Source organism: Neodiprion virginianus, chromosome 2, assembly GCF_021901495.1.
Source record: "Neodiprion virginianus isolate iyNeoVirg1 chromosome 2, iyNeoVirg1.1, whole genome shotgun sequence".
Classification (NCBI taxonomy): Eukaryota; Metazoa; Arthropoda; class Insecta; order Hymenoptera; family Diprionidae; genus Neodiprion; species Neodiprion virginianus.
The window spans coordinates 9,492,852-9,504,927 of NC_060878.1; the positions used below are offsets into that span (position 1 = coordinate 9,492,852).

At 37.3% G+C, this 12,076-nt stretch overlaps 1 protein-coding gene across 9 annotated transcripts in view; it reads left to right on the forward strand.

Moving 5' to 3' along the window:
* The window catches only part of LOC124297114 (Down syndrome cell adhesion molecule-like protein Dscam2), a 116,446-nt gene that overhangs the window by 59,823 nt on the left and 44,547 nt on the right, over positions 1 to 12,076 (forward strand). For all 9 annotated transcript variants that reach the window (XR_006906533.1, XR_006906534.1, XR_006906535.1 and 6 more), the window contains exons 4-5: positions 2,305 to 2,451; positions 5,955 to 6,072. Coding sequence is in view for 6 of the 9 variants with exons in the window: in XM_046747763.1 (XP_046603719.1) it covers positions 2,305 to 2,451; positions 5,955 to 6,072 (265 nt within the window). In the remaining 3 variants the exon portion in view is untranslated. The remainder of the gene's footprint in view (positions 1 to 2,304; positions 2,452 to 5,954; positions 6,073 to 12,076) is intronic.

Genomic DNA, 12,076 nt, shown 5'->3' on the forward strand with positions numbered 1-12,076 from the left:
GAAATGGCAGGGGTTAAAAAAAAAAAAGAAGAGGCAGAAAAAAAAATTTCCAACTACGCGCTGCATTGAAACAAACTTCCGGAACACTCCTGATATATTATATGAATTTTTATGAATAGCCGCGTATAACGAGAGGGATTTGAAAACGTGAGAGATATTTTTCCAAGGAAAATATTGACGTTAGAATCGTTAAAGCAAATCTCCGCTATTCCTTTTCTCAATGCGGCTCGTTGCCTATATATTTATATAATACGAGTTCTCGCTACGAATCCTGCAGCTTTCCGATTCAATATTTTCAACAAAGACGAACACGGGACTAAATAAAATAAAAGCCGTTTCTTCTCTCAGTGGATAAAGTAGGGTAATGTGAAAATCAATATTTACAGGATTTTATTTCTTACTTTACCGTAGCGGAGAGATTATTTTACCTAATCAAATATAATCGTTGATATTTCACTTTCAACTAAACTTGTACTGTAGTTAATTTTTCAACTAGACTGAAGTTTGATCTATGTTTAGTTGATAGATTTTTTGTATAAAAAAAAAGGTTATTCTCAGCACCATGAGGCAAGTGAAGAGTAATAATTATAATCACCTCGCTGCCTGAGAACGCGAGTGAATTGAATACGAGATCGTATTAACAGCCGAAACGTAATTACACGACGATACCGGCAAAGGGGGGGGGGGGGGGGGGGAGAACCTAAAAGGACCTTGCGGAGGGTGTAGGTCGAATCTTTGGAAAAGGATCAGGACTCCATATACCGCGAGAAGGATCACCGCGTGCGTGAAAACTCGCTACGTTGAAGAATCGGAGAGATCCTTGCGGGGCCCGCGCCTTTTTCCTCCCTTTCTTTTTATCCCTGCCGGATATCCTGCCTGTTCCTCCTTTCCTGCAGGCTATAGGTATAATGCACGTGAGTGTATTCCCCCAAAGTGAGAATAAAGGAGGAAAGGAAAGAAGAAAATAAAGAAAATGAAAAGAAAGACGGAAAGTCGTCCTCGACTTATCTGCTAAATATTCAGAGCCGGAATTCAAGAATTCTCCCAGCTATTGTCATACTTGTTAACCGGGCTTCCGTATTCGGGTCGGATTGTGCTGCTGCTTGCAAGCTCTCGGGGCACGTACATTAACCGGGAGAAAAAAAAAAAACTTGACGCCCCTCGACACCGGGCACCGGGCTTTTCGGACATCCGTTGACGTGCTTTTTACGTATATATATATATGTATGCAGAACTCGACTGATCGTTAACCCAGTTTGGTTTAAAATCTCCCCTCGCCTCTTCCTTTCTGGACACCCACAGCCTGCCTCCGGATTAACGGACGTTGTCTAACAAAGCTTTTACCTCTTTACCTCTATCCAATTTTGACCCTTTGGAGAAAAGATGCAAACAAAACAGAAGCGAAAAAAATCCGTTAGCCATTGATTGTGAAAACTGGTCGTCCGAAAAATTTACCTTATCTAACCTAACCTAACAAAGGTTACGGTTTTTTACCTTGATCCAATTTTGTCCCTTTGGAGAAAAGATGCGAACAAAACAGAAACGAAAAAAATTGGCATACAAAATTTACCCTGGCAGTTCGTTTTTTGCATGAATTTATAACCTGCGTCGTGATCCAAATCCGGTAAAATTGTAACCCTTGAAGTTAGGAAGATACGAGGTCTTTTAGTAGCAAAATCATTGAAACAGAATCATGATAAAATCGAGTTTTGAAAAGCGAAACTGAAGTTGGAATGAAAGGATCTTTCCTTATCATGAAAGACAAAATAAAGTAATTTAGAAAGTTGAGCCGAAATAATTATACCTAGTTGTATATCGAGTTACAACTCTGGAAAAATCGATTTCCCAACATCGTATATCAGTCAATTATAAAAATTTTCTACAAAACAAACTGAAAAAAAAAAGATTGATCAGTAATCCATGCTGTTTTCGCTGAAATTCGTGACTTTGAAACGATTTTTACTTCGTAAAACTTTGACATCATTTCAATTATCTAATTCAATTCAATTAATTTTGAGTCCCAACTTTTCAACCCTCGTTTCATAAATCTTCTTTTTTTTTCTTGTTCCGTATAGTCAGTTTTTTGCTCATGTTGTACACCCTGAGCGTCTTTAATTCCGGAAGCGAACTCAGTTAAGCTTTATTTCCTCTATTTATCATCTTCTTTCGAACGTGCAGCAACGAGATACTGGAAAGTTGGCTGTACGCGCTGTTGCAGCGTCGATGAAGTCGGCTCAAAGTTATTCTTAAGCGCTAGATTCCTGTGCTTGTATAATAATGTGAAATTTTTTCTGCCTCGCGTAGATGGGAAATTCCACTTACTACCGACCGGTGAACTCTTGGTTCACGGCCTCGAATTCAGCGATCAATTTCTTCGCTACAGATGCCGGACGATGCATCGACTCACTCGACAAGTCGTCGTCAGCTCCGTGGCCAACGTACGAATGGCGGGTAAGTCGACTGATTCTGACCCTCAGCTTTTTTTTTTTCTCTTTTTTTTCCGTTTTTTTCCCCTATTTTTAAGACAACCTTTTCACACATTTGATAAGTCGATTATGGCCGTGAGAGCCAGTATTGGTTCGATTTGTAAAACTTGGAATACAGATTCAGTTACGCGATCATTATATACTTTGAATGTATAGCCGATCCTTAATCTTGATTGAATCGAAGGTGACTGATATCCCCAGGATTTTTGAATTTCATTACCGCGTTACTTTCGATCCTTGACGACTAGCGTGTTCGGAGTTTCAAGTTTGAATCCTTACTTGTCACCTAGGGGTGTAGACCGACCCAGGCCTTCATTTTCCCAAATTAACTGAAATTAACAAGAATAAAGAAAGATAAAACAACAGTAATATAGACGAAAAAGTTTGCCATTTTTTTTTTTAAATTCCATTGCATTTTTTTAGTACATTTAAATTTAATTTTTCACCATATTAACTAAATCATCCATTAAAGTAAACTTCCAGTATGTTCTAGAAAAATTTCGAGTCAAAATTTTCAACAGTTTATTTTTTCATAACAATTTTTTTCGCTGGGGTGTAAACCACCCCAGTCTGGTGAGAACGTGATTCTACAGAAGGGTTAAATTTAGCGATGCATAATACATGACATTCTTACGAATACAGAGCAAGGGTGAGAATCGAAGGGATGAAACAAGGGGGAGAAAAAAAAAAAAAAAAAAAACAAGTAACTGGTTCTCAAAGTAAAGTTCAAAGCACGTCTCGGTGACAACGTCATGATCCATATGCAGGGTATAAGATGTATAACGATGTTGGCGAGAGCGCGAAACATAATATATACAATAAGCAGAGGGAGGAATTCATTAATTTGAAATTCTAATAATATTTTCGTCCGATCTAATTATTTTCAACACCGGATATTGTTCTCGCGTTGTTTTACCTCCTGCCATGTCGTTGCATTGCTTTTTCCTTTTTTCATTCTGCCTATTCACGGTACTGCCCTTCTCTCTCCTGCTATACGTATACCTACGCGATAGAAAAGTTTGAACCTCTGCAGTACATAACGACCTCATGTTTTTCCAACGATTTTTTCCGAGCACCACTCGCCCTCAGAGAGTTTGTTTATTCAACGGATTCCGTTATATACTTCGAACTTTCAACTCGCATGATACCGGGCAAACAGGAAGAGCAAGAGAGAAATAGAGAAGGCAGAAGAAGATAACGAATGCAATGATATTTTCTCGAATACTCGAATAATACTCGATATACTTCGTTGTTTCCTCAAGGAAACGAGACTATACGACGATAATAACAAATAATAAATGTGATATAAATTCTCAAAGAAATCGAAATCGTATTATTGTATTACGTAAAACAATTCACCGCATATAAGAATTCGATTTTCTCATTTTAATTTTTTTCCATTCAAATAAGATGTTTAAAAAATACATTCATTCAAGATATTTTCCAAAATAATCGTGAATCACTATCTCGTATGGACATAATCGTATGGAATGAGTCAATTACCTTCAGAAGTGTTGATAACTTTGTTGACGTTAGGATAACCAGAAATGAGATACTAGTAAAATCAGGACTTATTTTGTACACTTGAGTTCAAATCGAGGACTGAAGTCGAGCTTTTAAGTCTTATGAAAGTAGATACGTTATTAAATATGATAGAATGAAACAAGTTCAGCAGTGAAACTTTACGACAAAATTGTATTTTGAAAATTTTAGTTCAATGAAAGAAGAGTTTGGTAATAATTAACGCTTAGACTTTATACAAGAAGAGTAAATAAAAATTGCTTCCCAATCTAAAGCACCTTTGTACTTATGGGCGTATAGCAGCTTGTTACTCTGTAAGTCTTGCCTGGCTGATAATTTCTATGCCAGAATATTTCACTTTGTTTCCACCAAGATTAACGAGGCGTGACATAATTAAGACGGTACAATTCATCACCTGGGGTGGGCGCGCGCCTCACTTATGCAGGATAAGAATCGGACTAAAAAAAGGCGGAGACAAAAAAACAAATTTAGGCCAAAACTATTTCGTTCGAATCAAAGATCGCCCGTATTTTGTGTAATTTCGATATATTAATGGAAGAACATGAACCCCAGTCTTCAATTTATAAAAATCTGTTCAAATCTTGCGAATTCCTAAAAAAATCGCTCGTATTGAATTTGTCACGAAGCTGCAGGTTCAAAGTGAGAATAGCAGAACCGGTTTTAAAATCGTGGTTAGCATCATATCCAAAGAATAGTTTTTGACGGTAGAGCGTATCTAAAAATACGACAACTTCAAATTTATCTACCAGTGACTACATTTAAACTCACTTGAAAGTTGGTAAAAGTTTGGCAAAGTCTTGGCCTGGTTTTTCCGTCTTGGCTGGAGTTTCCTTGGAGTAGTGAGGGATGAGGAACTCGACTAGGTTGACTTCATCGGGAGGCGACTCGTGCAACCTACAGCCACCTTGAATATAAATTATTCACTTGCTAAACTATTCAATTGCCTCCTAGCCTTCGGAAAGTCAACCGCGCGACGCTGAGGTCCGGAAAACCTAGAATTCTCACTAGATCTAATATTGAGGAACACGGATTCTACCCGTCCCTGAAACCCTCCGCAACCCCTCGGCAACTTCCCGCGACCTGTGATTTGTTTGCTCGTTCTATTTGTCGCGTTCAGAGCTGTTACATTGGGGTGTGTTTTTTTTTTCTCTCGCCTCGAGGGACGATGTCTTAGCTTTATAAAATTACCAAGGGTATGATTTTAACATACTTACTCCAAATACTTGCAGTTTCGGATCGGAAAATCAGAATCAGTCAAGCTAGTGAAACAACAATGAGCGTTCTGGACCCAGATTTTTGTACCGACATTTTACCGACAGTTTGTCAAGACACAAATCCTTTTCTAGAATGCTTGAGAGTGGGAAATATCCCTACTTTGGATCGACTTTATCGATCGTCAGATCATTTGGTTGTCGACTCTATCGACCGACTGATATTTTAGTTTCTATACTTTACCAACAATTTACTGTCCCTCATCGTTATTTCATCTCGTTTTTACCCCATCAATGGTCCGGAAAGAGCAAATTATTGGTAATATAGAGCAACGAAGTTATGGGACGGTCGACAACTTTGGACAACTGAATGATCTGATGATCGATCGATAAAGTCAATCAGAGCAGGGATATCCCCTATACTCGAACATTCTAGAAAAGGGTTCGTGTCTTGGGTAAGTGTCGGTAAAATTTCGATATGAAAATTTGTGTTCAGGATTCTCATTGTTATTGCACTGAAGCTTTTCTGTCCACAATTTGCATCTGTATAATGAACAACAATGAAAGCAATGATGGCCAGAATCGTTTTTTATTTTTATTTCATCAGTAGAAGAATATATTTCAATGAAATGATTATATTTGCGAGCGAAAAAAGGGGAGTATTTAAATGATAAAATAATAACACGTAACACGTAATCAAATTTTGTGCTTTCAGATCACAGAGGTGTGGTGCCTCCGGTGATTTTGGAACATTCGGGGATCGTCCACGTGGCGCAGGACGAGTCTGCCTCTTTAGTTTGCGTGGCGCAGGCCTGCCCATCCCCTGAATACAGGTGAGAGTCGATTTTCACTACTCATCGTATAAATGTAATTTTCAAATTTGTATTAGGCACGTATTTTTTTCGCCGAGTTTATATATGTATTTAATATAGGTATATATTGTACGTATAATGGTTCAATCTCAACGGCAATTTCCCATCCACCGCAGGGTTATTCGATATAAAACGAAGATTGGGAACGAAATTCAAGAGAAACGAAGGAAGAAAACGATTCAGAATCGGTTTAGAGTGTAATTAAAGTCTGACTGTAGATATAACTTTCCAACGATAACTCGACCATTTTTTCCTTTTCTTTCGGTTATCGGAAAAATTATAAAAAAGAGAAAAGATATCGATTCAGATATTTTTTGGGTACTTGGCGGTAAAATTTGATATATTGAACCAACGGCAGGTAAAAGTAAATGCATCAGATAGAATGAAAATCAGCACAGTAGAAGAAGAAACTCAGCTAACAAAGTAGAATCTTTGACTACTTTTCAATTTTTGCAAACACTGGTCGGTTTTTATGAACCGTGAAAGCCATGCGATGATTCACAGTTTTCTTAATATAAAACTGTATTTTCCCGTCTAAAATAATTCAAACATATGATTCTTCATCGATATTTTTTCAATCCTCACAATTGAATTCGTATCTAAATTTGCTATCAGTAAATTTTGATCCGTGTCACACAACGTTAATCAAAATTTATCCACGCAATTTATCAGAATTGGATGTTTCGGTACGTAAATGAAATCGTAGTCAAGTTTGACGAACGGGGGGAATAAAAGCTCGACGTTTCAAACGCACTGATAACTGTCCGAAAAATCCAATGTTAAATGTTAGAAAAGCAAGAGGAACAAGAACAAAGGAAGAAAAAAATTCGTATTACGAACGAACGATCAGTCTCCATGCAACTCGAATCTTTCTCCAGATTATCCAAGGCGTCACTTGAGAAATCAGGTGTACACTAGAGCTACCACTCTCTCGATTATCCGGATTATCCGAACAACTCGGATCCACCGGATCTAACGCTTCATATTCGGATATCGGAACTATCCGGATAGTTCGAGTGCTCGAGTAAGTACTGGTGTACACCCCTGGTTGAATCTTCTGAAATCTTTGAAATTTCATGAAATCATTTGAAAGTGAAATATTTCAATAATTTGCAATAGTTTGAAATCCTTGAATTCATTCCTTCACAATTCCATCAAAAGGTTTCAAAAGATTTCGAATAATTTCAAACGTCTTCAAATCATTTGATTTCCCTTAATACCATTAAAAATCTCCTGAAATCTCTTGGAATCATTTGAAATCTTGGTGTCTTGGAATCAGGTGTACACCAAAATTGATCAGTGACTAACCCTTCTGGTTTATCCATAGATCCGCGAATCAAGAACATTGTTACCTTCATACGTTAGCGAAAGAATAATAATCTTCTCGAAACTGCTTACCGGAAAACAACAACGACCTGATCACTCCTCGGTTTTTCCAATTTCTTCTGAAATTAACTGACGCCGCTTTTCGATTTTCGGTTAAAGAGCCGAGCAAACAGAGCCTAAGTCGGAGGTCGGAGATAGCTTCGTTCGCGGAGACGAACTGACGTCTCAGACAGACTCAATAAGGCAGATCCTGAGAGTAGGGAACAAGACGCGAGTCGGGTAACCGAAGGAGTGTAGGAGTTGTTTGCGCCAGGCAAGCCGGACTCGTTTCCCTCGGGACGACGGTATTGTTCCCGGATGAACCCGAACCCAGAAACTCTTCTTCGTCGCTTCGTGTTGCCGGTAAACGCGAGTGACGGTAATTAATTATCCTCGCCTGTATGGCGACACGACCGATCTTTGCAGAGCGACCGACTGCATGTAAAACTAAACAACGGATCTCGGCTCTTCTCAAAGAAAATATATATACAGCAGCTTTGAAAGATTTGCTACAGATTTATTGACAATAATACATTATTAATTTCTGCGGTGTCCGTGATATGCTTGTGTGTATAAATTTAAGCTGTAGGTTGAAGTTCCGAAAGCGAATCTAATTTCTAATTATTTGGTGGCGATACTTGAAGTGAAGAAATCGAACTTTCACGAAACAACAAGGTTCGAGTAGTTAGAATCTAGCGGATCAAAGTTCCGGAATGAAAGATTCCCAAAATTCAAGTTTCGATAGAATGACATTCCGATAGTTAAAATATTGTTCACTCGACGAGTGGGTGTGAAAAATCAGAAAAACGGAAAATCGGAATGACCAGGATTCTGAACGTAAAAATATCGAAAATTCAAAACAAAGAAACATCAAAGTAGTCAAATTTCACCTAGCCAAAAATTCACGGAACTGAAAATCTTCGATCATTCGGAATTTTGGTGTTTCAGATTTTCAAATTTTCTCACTTTCGTACTTTAGAAACTTTGAGCTTCGGATTTCCGACCATTCGAAACTTTGATGCCTCGTCAAAGTTTAAATTCTTTACATTAAGTTTCACCATCAAAAAATTCGAAATCAGGCGGTTTCGGAACTTTTCAAATTCAGAATTTCAGCCCCGTCTCTGACGAGGTTCTATAAATTTTCTTACGAGATACCTTTTGAAATTATATTAATATGAAATGATGGAATTATAAACTTGGGTTTAGATATTAATACTTCGTTTCAAATCTCTTCAAAATGATTGAGCATAATAAATTTAATCGATTTCACTCTCGATGGCTCGTTCTATTCTAAAGTCTATCGTCTGTAAATTCTGTAAAATGAATTCTCGGATTCTTTAATAGTGAATTCAGTTTTGCCATTTGTTGAAAATAGTCAATGTTGGTTCAACGTTGTAAAATCCAATCTCCAACTCTGCTGACATGATAAAAAAAAAAAGAAAGTACTTCTGTCAATTTGTAGAAAATAGTCTTCTGAATATATAAAATGAACTACTGCAGAATGAAACCAAACGAATCTACTATATTTTCAACAACTCTGAGGCAAATCCCAGTGATCACTATTTTTTATTTTCAACCAAATCTTCTTGACTTACGAATATAATAATTTGATGTGTTTGCTCCAGAGGATTTATTCAGCGGGATCACGTTTAAACATTCTTCGTTCAATAGAAAACAAACAATTCATCCAGTGCTTACATTTCTGCTTTCTCTATCCTTTTCCGTTATGCAATCTCAAATGTGCGTAATCTATAGATCGATGTGATTTCAGGCAATTATTGCTCATGTTATTGGAATATGATTAACGTTTTCACAAACTTTTCACCCTGCTTTGCACAGTCCATTGACTGTTCACTCGCTTGTCAAAACACTTTCCCCGTTAACCTTTCACCCCTGTATAATAAGCCTCTCTGTATCGAAGGATTCTTTATGTAAACCCCCTCGAAATTTTGTCACGAAACATCGCAGGCTAACTTTAACCGTTTATCGCCGTCTCACCCTGTTGCCATAGTCGCCTTTTCAATCAATTGTGCCGAAATTTTTTCCTTCACATCTTTCATCTCTTCTCCTTCTCATCTCGCCCTTCACTCGGATTAAGATGAAAAGAATCAATGAATCGATTGACTTTAATAACATAGAAAAAAAAGGGAAAAGGATTTTTCTCAAATACACTCATTTTTTAAATGTTATCGGTACTTATACTGTTGTTGTTGTTGTTGTTATTATTATTATTATTATTACTATTATCCCTGACTCTTCTGGAACTTGGTCAGAATTTTGATCGACAAAATGAGAACTCGTAATCGTACTCGCGACGCGATTCATTTTTTTTTATTGTTATTCGTACTTGTACTAAAAACTCCAAATTGTAAGTTACGAACGAAGCGGAAACGAAGTTGCGATTTTTTGAATCAACATTACCTACCCATTATTACCGTTACACACAACTTTACTTATTTTGGATCCAGAACTTTCATTTTTACCCCTCGTGTTTGCTGTACAGGGCAAAAAAAATAAATAAATAAACAAATAAAAACAAATGTGAAAATAAAAAATAACGAGGGAAAAAGACTAGCACGATAATAAAAATGCCTACTTTCTGTCGTCGTAAATCGTAATAAAAAATTCGCGCGCTTAGTCCTCACGCCTGACGCACGTACGGAATGAAAAATATGCATATGTGTGTGTTATATACGTGCCGCGGAAAGCTGCGCCCTGATTACTGAAATCGGGTATATCTCATCGGAAAATTAATTTCCTGCACCGCAGCACGAGGCGTTCCCCTTTAATCAAGCCCAATTGATCGGAGGTGATTGACCGGAGCTCGTAATTCGAGAATATTGTTTTACCTCGGCGGAGGGCGGCGAAGAAATTCCTTTACGGTTTCATCGCGGTGATAGATTTCACCACGAATTTCCGAAATTAGCCGTTCCAACAAAGACGCACGCCATATTGCAATAACGATCAATATACTTCTGATTTTATTGCCGGGGTGGGTGTGAAAATAGTCCGGAAGTGTCAAAAAACACGAGGATCAAAATATCGTACTTTCGATAGACGTGAAAATGTGTTTAGCAGAATTTAAAACTGTTGAAATGTAAAGAATCGAAGTATCAAATAAATTTGAATGTAATAAATTTAATATTTATACATTTTTACTCCCTACATGATTTCATTAAAGCTTCGTTATTCCACTTATCAGAAACTGACAATGAGTATTGTTTTTAATTATATTATTCAAATTCGAAAAATTTTCGGCCGAGATGTGATGAAAATTGAATGATTTTTTTATAATGTCAATTGACTTCCTCCTTCTTTGTTTTTAGAGGAAGAAATCAAAGTTATTGTAATCACCCTGAAAATGTAGAATTGGGTTTAGGTCATTTTTGTCCGACGATATCTCGAGAATGAGTTACCGGATTCAGATGATTTTGGTCTAAATCGACGCGGCTTTTCAAAACTTAGACCCGGTTAGATTGTCACTTTTATCGGTACGACGCTTTTCGAATTATTTTAATAAAATTCTAAGACATGAGTTGAGAGAACAAAAACGGACATCACGGTTGTAAAAATAATTCCTTTGAGAAAAAAACGACGTACTACTCAACTCTACTTACAGAGCAACTTGTCGCAATATCGTATACTTCTAATTGTAAAAAGCCACGTAGAGATTACATTCAAAGTTTCAACTCGAAAGTTCACGAGGAGAGAAAAAGTTGAGCAAAATGTTCCCAACGCGACGGATAAATTCTGATTTAGTCGTCGCGGTTTGTATAGTTTTGTTCGGAAGTAGCTTCATGGCTCTTGCTCAATCGGCACCAAGTTTTGCTATATTCACAGCGAACTTTCCGAATCCCTGATCTATACGTAACACACTTTACATAGTCATGTATTACAGCTGGGTGTGTGTATACATAGAAAATATAGCGCGCGTATAAACTCTGCAAAAGTGTAGTATATATGTATAACCAAGCGACTTCTCACGAGTCTTTTTAATCTCCGAGATGTGTGTGTGTGTGTGTATGCATAGATAGTCGTACGTACAGACACTCTGCCCTGTCATACCTTTCAGACTTCTTTCGCACAACTTATTGTGCAAGATTTTTCAAACGCGGACAAGTCCTGTTCGCAGAGAAATTCTGACAGAAAACCGTGTACGTAATTTGGGAGTGTGAATTATTTTCAACGATATCAATACGCAAATTTTATATTAGTAAGGCTCCTGTTAACATTGAAAACAAAAAAAATGTTTGACAGGAGATTTCCTTTTCTATTTGTGCTGTCGTATGGTTAATTTATGTGATTATTACAATATGGTGCGAAACACACGCGTGTTTGTTGACATTTGTTTGAATCTTGGTAAATGAGGTCAAGTTGCGTGTGCATAATATGACTCTTACATCTAAATTACAAACTAGATGCACATGTTGAGTTGGCAGGATATAGGAAGATTTGATAGATTATAAATCAAGTATATTAACGACTACGATTTAATTAGATTGTTTACAATTTATGACTATCCTACCAGCACGATGTCGTTAATTCCCCACTTCAGGAGGAAGTGAGGATTTAGGCTCCACGGTGATTATCGATAAGTCAA